This window comes from Carassius auratus, chromosome 9 (genome assembly GCF_003368295.1).
Source record: "Carassius auratus strain Wakin chromosome 9, ASM336829v1, whole genome shotgun sequence".
In the NCBI taxonomy this organism is placed as follows: Eukaryota; Metazoa; Chordata; class Actinopteri; order Cypriniformes; family Cyprinidae; genus Carassius; species Carassius auratus.
In genome coordinates this window covers 6,215,280-6,237,856 of record NC_039251.1, presented here as the reverse complement: position 1 = coordinate 6,237,856, position 22,577 = coordinate 6,215,280, and the positions used below count along the sequence as shown (strand labels likewise).

Below are 22,577 nucleotides of genomic sequence, written 5' to 3'. Positions count from 1 at the left end.
CCCCTTGAACACTTAAAGTCAACATGAAATCACAATTAACTCTATTCATTTTCATAATACAAATACTTCGACTGTGCACAAATAATTAGTGCAATTTATTCAAAATTAAACATGTTTGTCTTTTTAATGTTTCATCTACATATTCACCTGCTCAACTTTCCTTGACGTTATTTGAGATGTTATGTTGTTATAACTATATATTTTCTAGTAATACGTTTTTCTTGTTAAAACATTATCATGAGATGTTATGTTATTTAAACAAAATATTTTTTTTAGTTATATTGAATTGCAGCTGTTAAAATTTTTCTTGTAATAACAAGCCATAAAGATATTTTTCTTGTTAAAGTAACAGATTTTATTGAAATATGTCGATATAAAACATATTTTCTAGTCATAACAAGAATGATATATTTTACAGTTAAATTTTGTTGTAATAATGAAATGTGTCTTTAAATTAGCATTTTTCTGAGATGTTATGTCATTAAAAACTCAACGAATTTCTCGTAATGATGAGATGTTGTTTAAACTATATATTTTCTAGTAATAACGTGATGCTGATGTTAAACATTGTTTTTGTGTTGTAATGAGGTTATAATGAAAAAAAATCTGAGAAAATTTACATTTTTAATGACCGTCATGTTATTACAAGAAAATATGTGATTTTAACAAGAGAAATTATGCTTAATAAAATAAAATATATATTTTCAGTGACATAACATCTCGTTATTGCAAAATAATTGATAAAATGCACGTGACAGCAATGCACCACCGTAACAAACAGAGATTCATGTTGACTTTAACACATGGAGGACTGTCCCTTCAGTTAATATAGGGAAAATAAAAAATACAATTCTGTTTAAAACATTATATTTCAACCCACAGATAAACAGCTGATCTGAATCTGAAGGCCGGGCATTGTGGGTTTGATTATTAAAGGACGAGTTCACTCAAAATGTGTCATCATTTACTCACCCTCCTGTTATTTTCTTACTTTTTCTGGAAAAAAAAAGTTAAACTGAACGTGGAAGCTGATTTTGAAGATTCACAAAAAGATGATTTATAGCACAAAAGAAAAAAGCCATTAAAGTATTAGTAAAGTCCACAGAAAATGTTCACAAATGAGTAAATGTTGACAGAGTTGTTATTTTGGGGTGAATTCTTATTTTCTGTCTAACTTCTGCAGTTTACTTGTATTGCCATTATATATTTCTATAAAATATATCGACTTGAAGATGGTGAGCTTAGATCCATATTTTTGTCATGTTGCCATTTCATATCTACGGAAATAAAATGAATATATGAAATGACAAACATCAGCATGAAGCTTTTACTAAAATATTACTCCGAAGTGTCTGAAGTCAGATATGATGGAGGACAGAGGAAGGTTTGACCCTCGTCTCACTCAGATAACACTGAGCGCTGAATAATTCAGTCCATGAAGAGCTGCTATCAGACGAGTTTAAATAACAGTCCAGAGTTCGTCAGATCTACTACACTTCTACACTCCATTTCTTTCCAATTCCCAGCACCTTTAAAATTCAAAGCAGACATGGGTCAGTGTCAAGGTTAATAAACTAAAACCAAACTTAAACCATAAAAAAAGAATATAAAAAAAGTGTTACTTGAAGTAAAACAAACATTAACTGGAATAAAGTGTGAGAGAGAGAAAAAACAAACAAACATTTAGTTTAAGTCCAAGTAAAATAAATAACTAAAATTAAAACTGAAAAAAAAAAAAAATGTAATAAGAAAAGGGAAAAAATAAAATACAAATGAATCCAAAATATTAATAAAAACTATAAAATATAATATAAATATATATAAAATTAATAAAATGAGAAACACAATAAAATTAATAAAACTTTGTAAAAAATATTTTTATAAATTCTTCAAAATTAATGTTTTAAGTAAAAATAAAATAAAAACAGAGTTATAAATTAATAAAATAAAAACTTATTAAAAGCTACAAATATTACAAATGAACAAAACCTCATCTAAAATGAAAATAATCTATATAAAAATGACTCCAAAACAATAATGAAATTATAGATATATTAAATCAATAAAATGACAAAAACAATAACAAAATAAAATAAAAATAATAATTCAAGAAGTAGATCCTTTGTTTAAAGTACTAAAATAACTAAAAAAAAAAAAAAAAAAAAATTAAAATAAGAACTGTAAAGGTTACTAAAAAGTATCTCAATTATGCTAAAATAACACTGGTCACTGGCCCGGTTTTAATAGCTAACAAACAAACAAACATTCCCCTCACAGAAATCCACATTAAACGTATATTGCATCACGTATTCTCCGTGATTTTCTGAGTCTTTTCTGGGTCACACAGAGTTTAAACATAAGAGTTTGAGTTCAAAATGCATCATTGTTGTGGAATGATTTAAAAAATAGATTTGGCATCTCATAAGTCAAAGCTGACCTTGTCTTCTGGTAAAATCATCAGGTGCTGTATCAGAAACTGCTCCATGTCAGACCTGAGGAGAAGATTGAAAGAGCCGACAGTAAGAACAGTGTCATCACAGGCCTGTTTCCTCCAGAAGTATCTTTCACATTCATTTTCTCCTGGGATTTTCTATTTTTGATCTCTATTTTTTAATAAAGAGTTCAAAGTCATGAACCAAACCAACAAATGAATCACATTAAAAACCTGATTTAAAAGTTTAAAAAAATGCCAAAAAATTAAATGAAAAATGTGTTGTTTGGAACAACCAAGGTGTTGGGTTAAATTTGTACATTCATTTTTTTAACCCAGATATGGGTTAGTCCATATTTGACCCAAAGTTGGGATGAAAGAACACAACACTTTTTTATAGTATATATATATATATATATATATATATATATATATATATATATAATTATTATTACAAGCATGTAGACATTGGTAAATGTAAAGGTTATTATAATAAAACTATTACTTGAAATAAAAAACATTAACTAATTAATTTTATTTAGTTTAACTTGATGTAAAATAACTAACGCTGAAATAAAATTGACATTGAATTTAAAATACAGATATATATGTATTAAAAAAAAACTACTAAAATGAAAAAAAATCTGTTCAAATAATTAGAAAACTTTAACAATGTATAATGGAAACAGAAAATATATTTTGAAAAACATTTGTTTCATTGGAGGTGCACTATGATCAGTAGGTCTGCACATCTTGTATGTAGATATATATATATATATATATATATATATATATATATATATATATACTGTACAGACCAAAAGTATGAACACACCTCATTCAAAGAGTTTTCTTTATTTTCATGACTATGAAAATTGTAGATTCACACTGAAGGCATCAAAACTGGAATTATATACATAACAAAAAAGCTTGAAACAACTGAAATCTGTCATATTGTAGGTTCTTCAAAGTAGCCACCTTTTGCTTTGATCACTGCTTTGCACACTCTTGGCATTCTCTTGATGAGCTTCAAGAGGTAGTCACCTGAAATGGTCTTCCAACAGTCTTGAAGGAGTTCCCCGAGAGATGCTTAGCACTTGTTGGCCCTTTTGCGTTCTGTCTGCGGTCCAGCTCACCCCTAAACCATCTGGATTGGGTTCAGGTCCGGTGACTGTGGAGGCAGCACCCCATCACTCTCCTTCTTGATCAAATAGCCCTTGATGCCTTCAGTGTGACTCTACAATTTTCATTGTCATCAAAATAAAGAAAGCTCTTTGAATGAGAAGGTGTGTCCAAACTTTTGGTCGGTACTGTATATATACATATACATATACATACATAGTGTATATATACATGTATATATATAGTGTATATATGCTTAGAGTGAATGCAACTGCCAAGCTCTTTGGCAAAACAACTTTTCTGATTGGTGGATCTCACGTGAGGATTATGGGTAATTTTGTGGCATCTACAGAAGCAGATATCATCACTGAAGAACCTCATGGTACATCGGTCTTGAAAGCTTCATACATTACCTTTAATAATCAAAGTCTCTCCGGAAAACAAGGATTTCCTCTTCAGAAGTGCTCTACTGACACAAACTCATCTGAAACACACTGTGATCAGAAAAGCATGAAATTTATTCCTCTCATCTTCCCTCTCGCTGTCGAGGTGGAAAGGGAAAAGCAGATTCACGGACCGTCTGAAAACATCACAGATTGACTTCTTGTATCATCAATGTATATTATTGCATAATGACACTAAACTGTACTAGAGACTGTTCTGTCATGCATTTAACCTCACACTTTCACAAAATCATTTGCTCTCAAATGTAAAAAGTGGCATAAGAAGTTGTTTATTTAGAAACCAATTTGAACTTGCAATCTCGTCTTGATTGCAATACACACAAATACAGTATATTTAAGGGCTTCACAATTATGACAAAAATAAATCAATTATTCCCTTGAAATTTGAACTTGTAATTTAATTTCATTAAATGTAAATTAAATCATGAGCTTTTTAATTACAACTGGGAATAATAGGAGTTTAAAAAAAAGCTCTTGATATGTGACAGTAATGAAAAAATAAAAATGTAATCTCAATGGCTCTAAAAAAAGTGTATATGAAAAACAAATAAAATAAAGATATATGTATTGTAACTGTATTCCAATAATATAAATCACCACTGGAAATAACCAAAAAATATATATTTTTATGAGAATCATTAATAGTTTCTGCACTAAAATCAATTCAAAAAAATATACATATAATAATAATGATACTATTATATGTATATATTTCCTTTTTTTGTGGCACTGAAAAAAAAAAAACATAAATGTGTAATAAACAAATGTAATATAGATGTTTTACAGTAATGAAAATCACCATTTAAAAAAAAAAAAAAAAAACTAAAATAAATCCTGGATGCCCAGGACTAAATAGAACAGGAATCAAGATTTTAGTTTTATTTTGTTTGATCTTTTATTTGAGTTTCCGTATAAAAGTACATGGCCATTTATTTTATTTTATTTTATTTATTTAGAAAATCCATCAAATACAGACTGTGCCACATTCAATAATCAAACCAGAGCGACATAATCATGCCAAGCACAAAGAACCTGATTTAGTGAAGCACTAGAACGTTTTGGAGATTTGTGTTTCATTAATAAACACAAGAAATGGCATCTAACGCAGAGCTGCTTGAGCTGGATGGACGCCGGTGTTGAAGACAACCTCTTTACATCATGTCCAGCTGCATCAAAAAACATCAGACAACAACTTAACATGCTGCCAAAAGTACAGGTCTGAAATCTCTTCTAAAGTATAAAGGAATTCATTTACTTACAGATCATAATTACTCTCACAAATATAAATGATGTGCTTGTTATTAAAACAACCAAACAAGAATGAAACGCTCACCAGATCATCCACGTCTCCAGCGTCTTCTTGCACTGCAGCCGCCTGCACTTCCTCTTTCTGCTCAAACGCCAAGAACTAAACCAGCAAACACAGGGTTAAACGAATATAATAACACACAGACTTCACCAACAACCTCAACATGTACAACAGAGGTCAAAGCAAACACTAAATACATCAAACGAGACAAGATCATCCAAGATCAGGATGAGTTTGTTTCTTCATCAGATTTGGAGAAATGTAGCATTGCATCAGTGTCTAATCAGTGGATGCTCTGCAGTGAATGGGTGCCGTCAAACAGCTGATAAAAACATCACAATAATCCACAAGTAATCCATTTAATCCAGTTAATGTCTGGAGAAGACAAAAGATGCATGTGCTGTGGATTATTGTGATGTTTTTATCAGACTCTCATTCTGACGGCACCCATTCACTGCAGAGCATCCATTGATGAGACACTGGTGCAATGCTACATTTCTCCAAACCTGATGAAGAAGCAAACTCAAAACATGCATCCTGGATGACCTGAGTGTGAGGACATTTTCAGCAAATTTTAATTTTTCAGTGAACTATTCCTTTAATTAGTTTAATTAAAATAAACATATTTCAAATGGACTACTGTAAGTACCTGGTTTGCATCTTGTTTGGAAATGGTGCTTCCGTCCACTTCATCTTTGCTAATGAGCGTCAGAGCATCTGAAAACAAAAGTGCATGTTGAAGGCACGAGGTCTTCAGTTTAACATGAGCAGAAGGCCGGTTCTTTACCTTGGACGAGCAGATCCCAGAACTCCTGAAGATTCCTGTCAGGAACGCTCCTCTTCAGGGACTGCATGTAGCTGTTGAACAGCTCTGCGTTTACGCTCTGATGGAGTAAATTGTGTGCAGGTGCAGTAAGATCAATTCTCTGAGCTCATACTCAGTCATTAATAAAAAAAACTGATATCACGCAGTTAACATGCAACATCTGTTACAAAAAGGGTGTCACATGTAAAAACCCTTTAGTTCCGGTCTTAGGTGATCAGATTATCAGTAGTCAGGTGTACCTATGGGGTCCAAAGATTTCATGCATGCACAATCTATATTGGACTATAATACAGATTTCAAGCATTTAAGCAGAAACACAATAGTGGAATGTTTTCATGATCATTAGTAACCACTGCATTCATTAACTAAAAGTAACATTTCTATAATTTATATGTACACTTAAAACAAAATGGAATGAAAATGTCAAGTTTAACTAAATTAAAATAAATATATAATCTTAAAATAATATATATATATATATATATATATATATATATATATATATATATATATATATAATATACATCAATATTTAAATCAATTTAATATTTATATTTAATATATAATTAACAAATATATAATAATGTTAATTTAAAACTTAGTGTTAAACAAAAATAATCTGAAGTATTAAAATTAATATCAATATATTAATATTTTAAATAAAGCTATATATTGATTTGAAAAGAGTGTAATGTCGACACGTTGTTATGCTAATGACACTTCAGTAAGAATTAAAAATACATATTCTCAGCATTTCTTTTGACTGGTACACAAACTTAGTTCTATTAATTTTTTTTTTATAATTAAGAGTTTGCCTTTGCAAGTATGATTAATCCTTAAAAACTGCTCCAGAATCAGGAGAGCACTAAACTCCTGTCTAGTAAGGCAGCTCACTGTGCTTTGGACCGGAGCCTCAGACTCCAGCTGAGCTCACATCGTCTGAAACGAGTCCCAACATCCTCCAGCAGTGTGTTCTTCCTAGCGACCCGCAGAAAACGACTCATCCTTAAGTGATCCCTGATTGGATGCGGAGGTGTAATTGAGAGCTCACCGATACGGACTGATCCCTGAAGGCCTGGATACAGGCGATGCTCTTCATGTAGTACTCAGGGCTTCTGTTGCTGAGTAACTGCTCGATCCTGTGGGTCAGCTGCTGGCACGCTGTCAAGGTCAGAAAACAATGATCACCAAAGCCACCGCGCTACCAACAAAATCTGCAACACGAGTCGTTTAACACCGAGCGGCTACTCAGTGTCTCAGAGACTGCTTTCAATCCACAGCGAGGCCTCGCAGACATGCCAGGAGCAGTACTAGCACATTTAGAGTATAGCGTGTTTAATAGCTGACACTTTTGTGAAGGCTGAGGAGCCAGAGTATCAGACTGAACAATCAAATCTCACCCTGATCGAAAGAAACGGTCTTCTGTCGAACCAGCGTGCAGAAATCTCGGACTGGATTGACGCTGCCAACCTGAAACAGAGAGCGTCTGTATTGTAAATCAACGTGAATGCATGTTCCTCGTCTCATTGTGCTCATGCCACTGTAAATAACATCTTTTTCTGCTAATGCTTGATGGAAAAAGCAAGCTCTGCTCTACATCTTTTTCCATTTGGTATATCCTTTTCAGGCTGAAAGGCATTTTACATCGACTTTAAGATTTATTTGTTTTTCGTACATTTGAAGGGAAAGCATGAAAAAAAAAAATCTAATAATTATACAAATTATTTAAATACATTATTTGAGTATAATAAATGCATATAGTGCACTACTATTCAAACTAAAAAAATATTTTATGCTTTCAAAGGCTGCATTTATTTGATTAGAAATACAGTCAAAATAGTGAAATATTATTACAATTCAAATAAACAGTTTTCAATGTGAATATGTGTTAAACTGTAATTTATTCCTGTGATCAAAGCTGTATTTTCATAAACATTACTTCAGTGTCACATGATCTTCAGAAATCATGCTGATTTGCTGCTCAAGAAACATTTCTGATTATTATCAATGTTGAAAACGGTCGTGCCGCTTCATATTTTTGTGGAAACCGAGATTCATTTCATTTTCTTAAGGATCCTTTGATAAATATATAAAGTTCAAAAGAACAGCATTGATTTTAATCTTGCTGAATAATTGTATTAATTTCATTCAAAATGACCCCAAACCTTTGAACAACAGTGTATATAAATATAAACTTCTACTATTTATTGATTTTAATCTGAGTAATGTAGATTACTGAACAGATGTCACACATGAGAGTCTCACCGATGTGATGTTTCCTTCTGCGATCTCGGCCAGGTTAAACTCAGTCTCTTCATCCACTTTGACTTTCTTCACATCTGGTTCATCAGCACTGAAGACGACAAACAGATCAACAACATCAATTACTACTCACTACTTTCAGATTAATGACACTGAAAACACACACACACACACACACAAACAATGTGGGCGGAGCTTACATATTCTTATTACCCACCCCTCTGGAATACTTGATTTGGATTGGTTGATCACAAAATAAACTCCTCCCACATTAAGTCTAGTCCCAGACTAAAGTGTAAATCTGAGCTGTTTTAACTGAAAGAAACTGATCTTGAAATATATCAGTGCTTTTGTTTTAGATGCACAAATCTAATGTTTTTCTAAGCCCTGTCTGTGAAACTGGGCCTTTAAGACCTTTTCTTTAAACTAAAAAAAAAGACTAAAGCAATTAAAACAAAGTGAGTTTATCTTTAAAACAAGTTTTCGCCAATCGGCAAAAAAAAAAAAAAAAAAAAAAAAAAAATCAAAGCACAAATACACACACACACAAAAAAAATTGTTAAAAAAATGCAGAATTTTGTCAATTTTAAGCACAAATACACTTAAAAATAATAATAATTTAAATGAAAAAAGCTGCAGAATTTTGTCCTTTTTAAGCACAAATATACTTAAATACTAATTTAAACTGATTTTTTTTTCAGAATTTGGTCAATTTCAAGCACAAATACTCTTAATTTTGCTAGATTTCTCAGAAAACAACAATTCATATTCATATTGCATTTCTAGTAAGTGTATTTTGTTTTAAGGATTTTAAGATATTTTTACTGCAAAACAACAAAAATACAGAGCTTAGATACAATTTTTTTTGCAATTCATGCAACATTCAATTGCATGACTTCATCATTTTTCAGACTTTCTGTTCTGACCTTTTTAAGTCCTTAATTAGTGGAAGAGCAAATCAGGATGTTTCTAACACCCGCAGAAACCTTAATGAACATCAGAAAACCCCTGTCCAGCACAGTCTGTAGCAGCTGGCACGTACATGCTGGAAGTCATGAAGCACGTCTCATCGATTTCACCCACAGCTTCAGTGTTGATTTGATCCATTCTCACCTGCTGCCGAACACGTCTGCGCTCGTCTTCTGCTCTTTCTTCTTCACCACCACTTTCAGTGGGAACTTGGTCTTGACGTCCTGCAGAGGGGCCTGGCAGCGGGCGGACACAGCCTGGGGTCGCTCTAGGACCCTCTTCAGCCACGGCTCTACAGGCGGCAGGGGATCGTCAGGGTTCACCCCGCGGTGATGCAAGCACTGAGGACACAAGACAAAGAAAGATCAATGAGAGCCACCGATCCAGTGTCACACACCTCAATCACTGTACTACTGCAGGACCAAGAGAGGAGTGTGAGCGGGAATAAACATTAGGGATCAGTGCATGCAAAGTTTGGGGTCAACAAGGATGCATTCATTTGATCACAAAAGATTCCAACTGAAAACTGAAGAATGTAAGAATAATGCTGAAAATTCAGCTGCAAATCACAGAAATAAATTGCATTTCACAATACATCATGACAGAAAACTGTTATTTGAAACTGTAATAATATTTCACAAATTTTACTGTATTTTCGATCAAATAAATGCAGCCTTTAAGGAGCAGACATTAAAAAACTCGTACTGACCCAAAACTTTTGATTTTACAATGAACAGCATTTATTATTCTAGGTTAAAATTAATACGTAAACTATGGTTTATCAATTTATACAACTTGAAAATATTTTTATATTTTCTTATTAGTAAGTGTTTAAGCATTTTAAAACTAATAGCATTTATTTAAATTAATTTAGATTCAGAAAAATTATTCTTAATTTTTTGTTTATATTAGCTATTGAATGATACACTCGTTCTAAAATAGTTAAAACTAATGATATAGGTAAATATTTTTATTTTGGACTATGTACAGCTGAATATATGCACATGAATGAAAATGCTTAAATATTATAATCAGAGTTTATTTAGTGCAAAACCTAGATTTTTTTTAAATCTATGCATGGCTCTCTTTTGCAAGTCAGTTTGGATGCAAGCATCTGTTAAATGCATAAATGCAAAAGCATTAGACTATGATGAGCGTATCAAATATTGTCATGTTGATAAAAACAGCCCATCATGCCTGGAAGAGTCTCTGGAACTGTGGGTTGGGAATGTGGTTGACTTCAAAGAGGTCCACGCTCTCTCCATCCTCATCCTTTTCCACCAGCATCATGGAGTCGATCAGTGCATCCACGGCTGACAGCTGAGAGTCTGAACAGAGACATTCACACAAACAACAACATCTAGATTCATCTTCTTTTGTCTGGATCTGCCTCAGAAGGGCAGCAGGGTCTCTGCAAGATTTATGAAGGTAAATTCAAGAATTCAAGATGTTTTAAAGACCAATTGTGACCCTGGAGCACAAAACCAGTCTTTAAGTGTCTGGGGTATATTTGTAGCAATAGCCAAAAAAAAAAAAAAAAAAAAAAAAACACTGTATGGGTCAAAATTATAGATTTTTCTTTTATGACAAAAATCATTAGGTTATTAAATAAAGATCATGTTGCATGAAGATAGTTTGTATATTCCCTACCGTAAATATATGGAAACTTAATTTTTAATCAGTAATATGCATTGTTAAGATCTTCATTTGGACAACTTAAAAGGAGATTTTCTCAATATTTAGATTTTTTGCACCCTCAGATTTCAGATTTTCAAACAGTTGTATCTCAGATGAATATTGTCTTATCGTAACATAACCATACATCAATATTATCTATAATAAATATCTTATTTATTCAACTTTCAGATGATGCATATTTCTCAATTTCTTAAGACTGGTTTTGTGGTCACAATTAAAGAAAATTTAAGGAATGAACTGAAGGGAACACAATACATCAACATGATCTCTAAATGTAAATGTCTAAGGAGAAACACAAGAAGTTGAAACTTCTAAAAAAAAAAATTTTTCTTACCAAAAAAATAACAAAGCAAAATAACTTTTCCCATAGCTTCTGATCACTCAAAATGAATGCTCTTCCTCAGTATTTTTTTATTTGATGCCCAGTGCACGTCTAAACATTTTTAAAATTAAAGTGCAAAAACACCCATTGGCCAACTATAAACTCACTTAATTTTGCTTAATTTCTGAACTTCATATCTTCATTTCTGCATCTCAAGTAAATTTAAGGATGTTGATGTATATTTGTATCGGAAAGCAAGACAAAAATACTAACAAAGATATTAAATTGTATGATATTTAAAGATATTAAAATGCATATTTTCTGTGCACTTATTTACTGTCCATTGCACTAGTGTAAATGATGTTCATAGTTTCTGCTTATAGTGTACATTCACTTAATACACAATCCATCTGTATAGTATGTTCATAGTACACCTATCTGTATATCATGCTGACAGTATTTAAAATCTCTAACTTATGTCCATAATACTGCCTTATCTGTATATTTATTATTACATATTGTAGACACTGTATATCCTTATTACACTCCGGGTAAGATGTCTTGTACCTTACATGTGCACTGACAATAAAGTTGAATCCAATCTAAATCCTATGCAATGCATGCATTATTTAATACTGTGTGACTTTACTATGAGTTTAGATTTAGTTTAGACTTTACTAAGATTTAAGAACATTTTGTATCATATTAAGACTTTGCAGAAACCCTGAGAGGACCAAATAAACTTCTTATGCAGCAAAATGCTGCACATTTCATCGATAAATGTCACAATTGCACAACAGGAAAGCTGCATGCACATCTGTCAGAAACTGGCTGCTGTATTGTGGCTCTTTTATCTGGGGGCTCACCGGAAGGAGTGAACTTCTTGTTGTTTTCCAACACTGGGAATGTGAACTGACGGAGATCCTCCATATACGGCAGCTGCACGTACAGCAGACACTGAGGATAAGAGACACCAGGAGTGAGTGTGCATCATACTGAAGTCTGCTTTCTGTTTGATGTGAACCCACTTACTTCATATTTGTCCTTTATGCACGGAAAAGCGGCGCCCACTTGAGGGTTGCTGCGACGGTCATAAGCATAACGTACAACCGCTGCCATCTCCAGACTGTCCAGGGCATGAATCAGAGCGGACAGCGCCACTGATGCATGCTGCACACACACAATAAAACACGATCTTAAATACAAAACATTTACACGAACATTTGAAAGTTTGAGGTCAATTTATTTATACTTTAATTTAGTAAGGATGCCCAAAAATATTGGGAGGCATAACTGTCTTAAACTGATAATAAACAGAAATGTTTCTCGAGCAGCAAATCAGCATGTTTGAATAATTTCTAAATGATCCTGTGACACTGAAGACTGGAGGAATGATGCTGAAAATACAGCTTTGATCACAGGAATAAATTACAGTTTAAAACATATTGACATATAAAGATCTTTTTTTAATTTTAATAATATTTCACAATTTTTACAGCATTTTTTAAATTAAATAAATGCAGCCTTGGAGAGCAAAAGAGACATTTTGTCAAAAACATTAAAAATCATAGCAACCCCAAACTTGTGAACAATATTGTAATTTAAACACTAAATATACAATCAACATAATAATTTTTGTGACAAATGGACGTGAATAATATAATGCCACCTTTGATAAGTTAACGATAAATATTCTTAATTTCACACTATTTGACTTTTTTAAAAACCCCTAAAACTGTGTTTACTTCCAGGTTTAAATGAAAATAACTTTAGATGTGTCTTCAGACGTTTTCGTCACCACCGTATGTATTCAAACTTCACAATTACTAACAATTATTAACCTCCAGTATAATTGCACAATGAACACAAAGCTTTGTAAAGCTCACCTCATCGTCTCTGGGTGCAAAAACTTTGACAACTTGGCTTCCCATAAACTGATGACGACGAATCTGCAGCAAAGCAACAAACAACAGTCACTGTACATTACTGAGGGAAGAAACAAGGCAAGACACATCAGTACACTTCAATTAAGATTACCTGCTTAAATCATCATAATACTGACTTGACAACGTGTTATCAGTAGCTTCCTGTTTTCAGGGTTCTTGCACTCTTTTCAAGTTGTATAGAGATTTGTAAAAGATTGCACTCACAAAGCTGAACTGTAGTCACTACAGAAAGTACAGTTTGTAAAAGTGCCCGATATTTCAGAGTTTCCATGATCATGTGATAAAATGCACTCTTTAGAAAAGTGTGCCATCTACTGGAGAGCATCTTACCAGCTCCTGTTTCGTGAAGCCAAGCACTGAAAAACACTTCCCATCAGACTTATATTTCATCTGGTCCTCGTCCACCTTAGAAAATGGCACAATGTCGCTTCCATACCGGAAACCTGTGAGAAACACAAGGGTCTAGTTTCTGAATTTATTGTCATAGCACTTTAGATGATAAGGACCGAGTCGAGCAGTTAATGCTGCAGGTTTCATAAATCATAAACAAAACCAATGTAAGCAGTGAAGAAGCTCAACAGAAGACAACCATGATTCAGCTCAGTTTAGCTTCAATCAGCATTTCTGCAAGTTTCATAGAGATATATTTAAGACTTTTTAAGGACTAAATGGAGGGGATCACAATACATCAAAATGTTCTCTAAGTGTAAACATCTAGGGAAAAGAAAGCAACATTTTAAAGTTCAGAAATACAACTTCCGACCTTGTTTTCTGTGAAGATGATCAAAATGAAGTTTGTTTATGATTAAAAAGAATAAGTCTCAGCCAATGGGCCTGTGAAAAAAAAAAAAAAACTTAATGCAATGGAAAAATTAGTTTTCATTCCCCATTGACATATTTGTTCTTGCTTTAAACAAAAGTGACAATTTTGTTCAGTTTCTCAGGAGAAGACTATTTTCATTTTGTATCTAAAGTAAATGTAAGGATGTTTAGAAATTTGTATATAAATAAATACTTTTTCTTTTTTTTTTTTTTACTAATTTTTCATGCAACATTTAATGCCATAACGTTATCAGTTTAAATCTTTCAGCTACAGTTTAAGACCCGTTTAGAGCCTTAATTGGTGAATTTTTAAAGTACCACAAATGTAGGTCTCATCGGATCGTTAAGTACACAATCAGATTATACCAATTTAGCCCAATAAATTACAAGCATTGCTTAACTTTGTTCAGTCGTTGGTGTAAAAAGGTTACACAAGCAATTAAAGAAAAAAATACTTGAGCAAAAAACATGGTCAGGTCAAAGTGTCTGAATAGTTTTTGGTCCCAAATTTGTATCAACTGTACTGGATATTCCTCCGGATGAAGAATATTTTGGGTATAATATCTCACACTTCATTTTGCTATCCTCACTTGCATAAATAAACAACAGTGTCCTGTACTAGGGGTGTCAAAACTAATAATTTCTTCAATGCATAGCGGTACAGATGAGGACAAATTGGTATCAGTTCAGTAATAGACCATAACCGATTATAACATACTGATGCTTTTCTGATTCATTTGTTGCATATAGTGGAGGGAGGTGAGATGCGAGTGCGAGTAATTAAAAATGTGCCAACTATTATAAAAGCTGACATTTGGCCACATTTCAGCTTTTATGCACAACCTTGTAAACACAAAATGGAGAAGACACACACTGTGTGTAAATCATGTAGCGCACAAAAAAAACATACGCAGAAGGTAATACATATAACTTGAAAAACCACATCAGCCGTTTTCACCCTGAGCTTTTAACACTCATCAGCGCAAAGTATTTAGCATTTACTTTTGTGTATTTGTTCTAAATGCTGCTGTTGTCTTCTGTGGCCAGACTTGAGGTTTTTTCGATGTTCGATACATTTATGAAGCGTGTATTCTTTGAGCAGGTAAAATTAAAGGTTCAGTTCATATATCTGACTGCTTGTATTTATTGACAAAATTGTATACACGAAGTAAAATTGAGGATGCGGTGCATCGTGACATTGAACTGAACCAAATCAAATCAAAATATCAAAAATTATATCTGGTCTCTGAATAAGTGGTCAACCCATATATTGCCAATGCCCATATTTTGCTTTTTATTTTTTATAAATATCGGCACCGATATGTTTTTCTGCTTGGCAGATGTGTTCGAGGCAGGACTTTTATTTTGACGACTTTTATTTTATTTAAACTCATGATTTCAAATTATACTGTGTTTTATGCATTTGCCCAATGTAATATTCATGTCATTTTCACTGTGTGCTATGTATGAAAAATATGATTCCCAATATACACAAACTTCCCAGAATACTAAGTTCCCTATTGGTTTTTAATTATATTTGTATTACATATTTATGTATTTGTGAAAAATACTGTCATCTTAAGTATAAGCATGCTTCTATTACACATTTACTTTTTAATCCACTGGTAAATTTTTTCAAATTTCTTATATATTAATAATAATAACAATTTTAAAAAAAAACATATCGGCTTTAAATCGGCCTCCCTGCTTTCCGGGATATCGGCATCGGCTGTCGGTCGACCACTAGTCTGAACAATTTTTGATATGACTGTATGTGCATATTACCAAACAAACTATGTTCATCTGTTTGACAGGACTCAGAAATGCCGTTTTTAATATTAATTGATTAATTGACAGGTAAACATGTGGACCGATGTGGTCTGATAATGGCTACAAATGACTGCAAAAATCCCAGCGAGTGTGTCATTATCATTACCTTGGATAGTGTCATCCCTCTGTACTTCAGTTTCATCATCGTCGTTCAGACAGTAAACCGTTTCTCTCTTGACGTCGTCTCGCTGGTGGCTCTGAGCATCTACTATGGCCCAGGACTTCTTCACCTTCTCCTCCGTCACCTTCGACGAACAAACACAATATTAGGCCGAGTCACAGCAGGAGAGAGACATCAACCCGTTTGGATCATGATCTGTTAGGAGCTCACAGCCTTGTATCCGACGATGCGGATGGTCAGGGAGCTGCCGATGGTCAGCTGACACGGCCAAGCCATGGGTCTCCTGTCGATGCGCTTGAAGATGGACAGCTTCTCCAGAGCATCACTGCAGCGAACATCAACACTGTCACTTCATGATCACCAATGCACTTTATCAGGATTCGAATTTGTTCTGTATTGATATGAATGCATACCTAAATGTGTAGACCTCCTCCAGGCCGTCCTCGTCCTCGAGGCTGGTCATGATGTTTTTGACCATCTTCAGACCTTGCGTCTGCTCTCTGCTCAAGCCTTTTCCAGGACGGGCAGGAGCTGCTGAGGGTCCCGGTCCATCCCCTCCACCATCCGCTCGCTCCTCACCATCCACAGGGAACGGCAAACTGAACAGATCAAACAAAACACGGATCAGAGCAAAGATTGAGGTGGGAAAAACAACCAGAAATTTGACTGTTAGCATCAAATCTGTGTCACTCAAACAGGAAAAGATCATCTAACTTTATGTTTAACACTTGAGACATATATAAAGTAATATTTAACCATTAAAAAATCTAGTACTTTGGCCTTAGTGTAGAAAACATTGTAATTGTTGAGCCCTGTTGTTATTATCAGTGCACGTTTCTTACAAGAACTGCAGGGTGACGCCAGCTTTCTTCAAGCTGTTGATGATAATGTCCAGCTGATCTGTCGAGGTCTGGACGTTCAGATCCGTCAGCAGGACAATGTTCAGACGCTCAAACTTCTTCCCCCTAAAAAACAATATAGAGTGTGACAGCAGCATAGAAACTTCTCAACTGTGTTTAAGTAAACAGACAAATGTGTGCCCAAATATCTCACATGGTTTCCTGCTGCAACAGGTCCATGCAGACGACCAGAGCATCAAGCCCTGATTAATCAGTCAAGGACTTTACAAAACTGCATTAATGTGTAACAAACTAAATGTAACATTATTAAATTAGATTAGAGATTCAAAAACTTTTTTCCTCAGCTAAATCCCTTTGAAGTAAAATATTTAATTTAATAATGTACTTGTAAGTATTATTTTAATAATTTAACAACACACTCAGATGTTCACAGTGCACTGATGCGGGTCACATGGCATGCAAGTAAACAAACTAGATTTTTTTATAATGTTTGTTTATATCCTTCTTAACGCCATTACAAATATTTCATATAAAAAAAAAAAACAATTATTTAAATTTTTATATTATGTTATATTATATATTTCATGAATTGTAACAACACATAAAGGAAGAGACAAAACTGAGAATCTGCTGAAAATGTAATCCAAGATGTGGATGAGTTTGTTTCTTCATCAGATTTGGAGAAATGTAGCATTGCATCAGTGTCTCATCAATGGATGCTCTGCAGTGAATGGGTGCCGTCAGAATGAGAGTCCAAACAGCTGATAAAAGCATCACAATAATCCACAGCACTCCAGTCCATCAGTTAACATCTGGAGAACACAAAAGTTGCGTGTTTGTGAGAAACGAATCCATCAATAAGACATTTTAACTTTAAAGCTAAGAGTCCATAATCCATAACAACACAGATTTGGCTTGTGAACGGTGCTTGATCCATGCAGATTTCTCTCCTGATTCAGAAAAAGCTTTGAGTTAAAAACGTCTTATAATGGATTCGGTTCTCACAAACACACAGCTTTTGTCTTCTCCAGACATTAACTGGATTACTTGTGGATTATTGTGATGTTTTTATCAGACTCTCATTCTGACGGCACCCATTCACTGCAGAGCATCCACTGCTGAGACACTGATGCAAAGCTACATTTCACCAAATCTGACGATGAAATAAACCCATCTACATCTTGGTTAACCTAAAGTTGAGAAAAGTTTATCACAATATGATTTTTGGGTAACTTTTCCTTTAACCGAGCACCTCATGAGATCTATAGCATGTGTTGTTATCTGTGTAGGGTAACAGGAAGGATACAGTCCGCTTGCTGACCACCCGGTTGCAGTTGGCTCTCAATCTCCTCGAGCAGCTCAAAGTCAGGCATCATGAGGTGCCGGTGGACCGTGATGTGCTCGTACTGGCCGTCTGTGGCCAAGCGGTTCTTAGTGTCATCGGTCCCAAACAGCACCAGACCCACCTCATCTTTATTCTCCGCAAACACCTGAAACACAGAGGACCTCGATCAGGCTCTTTCTGCAGCAAACAGATACTACAAATGAATGGAGAAGAAGTACAAACCTGCCGCTGGATGAACTTCTGGATGACTCTTTTGGCCTGTTCGAAGGGCGGCTCCTGGCCAGGCTCCGAGTTGCTCATAGAGAAACCCACATCCATGCAAAGCACCAACGCTGACTGCACAAACAGATGACAAGACAAAGATGAACATGCATGAAGGAACATAACTCTTTACAGAGAATAGTCTCACATTTCACATGTTACAAAAAAGTTCATCGCAGGGATTTGGAACTGAGTGAAGTGAGTAATGAATATATTGATAGTAAGCTATTTCTTTAACATGTTAACTGTCACTGGGCCCATTTGCTATTACATGTTTTAAACCGTAGTATCTTAGTCTGAACCTAAAGTAATCTTGACAAACTATATTTCATTGGAAAGCTTAAAGACTGTAGTTTTGATATTTGGTGATTGATTTTTAAAAAATAAATTTTACTATAATGCAAGTCCAGGGATCTCGTAGCATGTCTTTTATGTGTTTTCTGAGGTTGAATTGAAATCAGATACTGCCATACTGACCCTTTATTCTTCTGATTGTGATGTCTACTTCATAAATATTGAGGAAAGTATGGAAAAGCATGTTTCAGGTCACTCAAACCATTTATGGAAATGAAGGTGCCCTTAAATGGTTACTTGTGGGGTTCGATGGTCATCTAGTGGAAAAGCTTGGTACTACGCCCAAACAAAATCTCATTGAAAGCTCATTTTTGAGATAGCAACCTCAAAGTTTGAAAATAATTTGTTCAGGTTTTGATTTTCTAGCAGTTTTAGAGTAAAACATATTTTGTAAAAAAAAATATTTTAGATAAAATATAAATATTAAAGCTATTATATTTTATATTTTCATAAACTTAAACATAAACTTTTTTGTTATATAATCCTTACAACTTGTTTCACTTCTACAATAATCTTTAAAAAGTGACCAACCTTAAGTCTTTGGACCAATGCATTCAAAATTCATAACAGTTTAAGTTAGAAATGTCATTTTCACGGCTATGTTCAAAAAGTGGAACCAACAGTTAACAGGTTAAATACTAGATTATATCACAGAGGATACTAAAGTTTGCATTAAAAAAATTAAGAAAAAAAAACCCGGCATTTGAGGGATTCGTCTTAAGATCTTCTTAGCATTAACTCTTTCTGTATGACAACAGTATCATTTTTCAAATGTATAAACCCTGTTTATTTTGTATTTCAGACGACGGATCCCTGTGGATAACACATTTGAGATAAAGCTGAACATAAAGATAAGTTACTTTAATAAATCAACCATTACACTTTGTTTTCTACATGCTTTCAACAAGAGCGAGTGCAACTCTCTGCAGTGTGTAAAGTGCATACATGCCAACCGAGAACGTAATTATATCTAAAGAAATCTACGTAGCATAAAAGTAAATACTCCTTATTAATAATAATATTAAAACGAGCTCAAGGAATAATGACGGAAGCGAGTTACCTTCGCTGCTCGCGCCATCTCTCTGGTTTCCGTCTGTTATTGTTCCGGGTGAGTTCAAGAGCGGGTGATACAAGGTTCCGCCTCAGACAGCGGAACAAAACGATTAAAAACAACAACAAAAACTTTGTGTCCCCACACTTGATGAACGCTTTAATATAATTAAAACATAGTCTGAATACGTAAACGTAAACAGCGTCGTGCTTAGACTCAACCTGTAAAAGTGAAGCACCCAGAGATTATGTAAAATCACGTTAAAGTTAATGGTAAACATTGTTATAGTCAACGGGATGTATCAGTTAACACTGCAGATATCTATAAAAAGATATAAAAAAAGACATTTTCTTACATAAAATGAAACGTGTCCAGTGTAGGTCAAACGTGTTTATAAAAATCCCAATATAGAGGCCTATCCTGTTATAATATAATCTGTCAGATTGTGTCATGACTATATACATGAGGGGTTTTTAGTCTCACTTATGATCACAAAAATCACAAAGGATGGGCGAATATGCATGTATTACTGTGGTGTATGACTTTATGAAGACAAAAACTGAACGAATATATACATATATACATTATATATATATATATATATATATATATATATATATATATATATATATATATATATATATATATATATATATATATATATATATATCTGCTCTACAAGAGATCATGATTCATCAAAGCATGATATTTTAGGTTCATAAACTGCATGGATTGCATAGATGTAAATGTCACACCTTTTGAAAAAAATAAAAATAAAAGGTTAGTAGAGATGTCTTTGTTGTGAGGTAAAAATGAGGGTTAATAAACCTGGCGAGCAAGCAAAAGGAAAAAGTTTATATATATATAGGACTTTCCTACATTAATTTTTTTTTAGCTAGTTAATTGCAAATCATCTGTGAAATTCCTAAATTATAAATTCAGCAAAACATGTTCAACGTGTTCAACAGATGCATAAACCAGACATGAAAATACAGGAGTATTAATTTTATTATCTTCTTTGAGCATCACTGCACAATATAAATGCAAGTTCACACGATTAAATCAAAGAGAAACGAAGAAAAACGTAATGAAAAATTTACTAACCAACCTAATGTTAGACAGAAGAAACACCATTTTCTCATAATGCATTTGATATGCAGTGATTTAAAATGTTATTTTGATGCCTCAGACACAGTCTTTGTACTGGTTATGACTCTTATGAATATAAAATTTTGGAATAATTGTCTGCCCCCATATACACACAAACCCACATTCTGCACATCATTTGCCCCTTCTGTGTTCATTTATTAAATTCTCTGGGGCTCGTCATAAATAAAACTACTCACAGGATACACAGGGCTTCTCACAATCTCACAAAACATCTCACAGTTCACTTGCAGATGATTATATATGGCTTCATTTTACAGGGGGTTATGAAAAGCCTTTACTCCTCTGCTCTTTCAGTAACCCATCTGCTTTACAGAAAAAAACAAAAACCATTTTAAATATAAAAAGAAAGACATGCAAACTGTTTAAAAAAATACAATAAATGAGCAAAGAATAAATAGTTTAGATGTACCGCATATGAAAGAATGAATGTCTTACAATATGAAAAAATGCTGTAAAAAAACAACAACTTTCTTGGTGAGCAAGAGACTAAATTAGTAAAACAAATTAGAGTTTAGCCCAGGATCCAAAATGAATACCTTCCAAGTGCCAATAAAAAATAGCAAAGAATAAATATTTAAAATGTACTGCATATGAAAGAATGAATGCCTCGCAATATGAAAAAAGGACTAAATAAAAGTTTGGCCCATGAGCAGTAACACCACCCTGCATTACATCTGCTGAATGAAATCCAAATGATTCATGTCCTCCACGGAGCCAACTGCAACTATTTGTTCAGTTCTCAGCCCATTTTCTGATGCATTACGTTATTTTCTTCCTAATCCTGATTTCAAGGCAGACAGAATTCACAGAATTATAGCCTTATAGAGAGAAATGCAAACATGACCCGGATGTTTTCTCCCACGTGTAGATAAGTGTTTCACTACACCCCAAGAGTCACAGAAAATTACAGATTTTGCAAAAGTTATTTAAACATTTTTTACAGTACTTTGCAGATCGCAAGTTCAATTCATCCTGAAGCATTACAATTAAAGGAATAGTTGACCCAGAAATGAAAATTTGCTGAAATATACTCACTTTCATGTCATCCAAGATGTAGATCGTTTCTTCATCAGATTTGCTTCACCAATGCATCTGCCAAAAGCTGCATGTTTATAAAAAATAAAATATATCATTAAGATGATTTACCTTTAAACTGTTGCTCCCGGATAAAATACAAGTCCTTAATCCATAGTAACACAACACAAATACGTGGCTGGATTTTGATGAGAGACACAACAGGAGAAGGCGTTTTCATAAGAAGAAATGTTATTATGGATTATGAACTCGTATTTTAGCCAGAAGCAATGGCTTTAAACTCAATTCCTGGAGGGCCACAGCTCTGTACAGTGAACTGGAGTGCTGTGGATTATTGTGATGTATTTATCAGTTGTCTGGACTCTCATTCTGACGGCAC

At 33.8% G+C, this 22,577-nt stretch overlaps 1 protein-coding gene across 1 annotated transcript; it reads right to left on the bottom strand.

The window, feature by feature from the left end:
* Positions 1–4,913: 4,913 nt before the first annotated feature.
* xrcc5 (X-ray repair complementing defective repair in Chinese hamster cells 5) lies at positions 4,914–20,202 on the bottom strand. The gene is made up of 21 exons (XM_026271133.1): positions 20,003–20,202; positions 18,550–18,663; positions 18,289–18,472; positions 17,176–17,224; positions 16,965–17,087; positions 16,536–16,721; positions 16,333–16,447; positions 16,108–16,246; positions 13,680–13,792; positions 13,290–13,352; positions 12,436–12,573; positions 12,270–12,360; positions 10,581–10,711; positions 9,528–9,724; positions 8,418–8,505; positions 7,553–7,622; positions 7,204–7,313; positions 6,114–6,210; positions 5,976–6,043; positions 5,351–5,425; positions 4,914–5,183 (listed from the first exon to the last, which is right to left on the bottom strand). Exons 1-21 carry the CDS (start codon positions 20,018–20,020, stop codon positions 5,169–5,171), a joined length of 2,184 nt encoding a protein of 727 aa, XP_026126918.1. The 5' UTR covers positions 20,021–20,202; the 3' UTR covers positions 4,914–5,168.
* Positions 20,203–22,577: the final 2,375 nt, after the last annotated feature.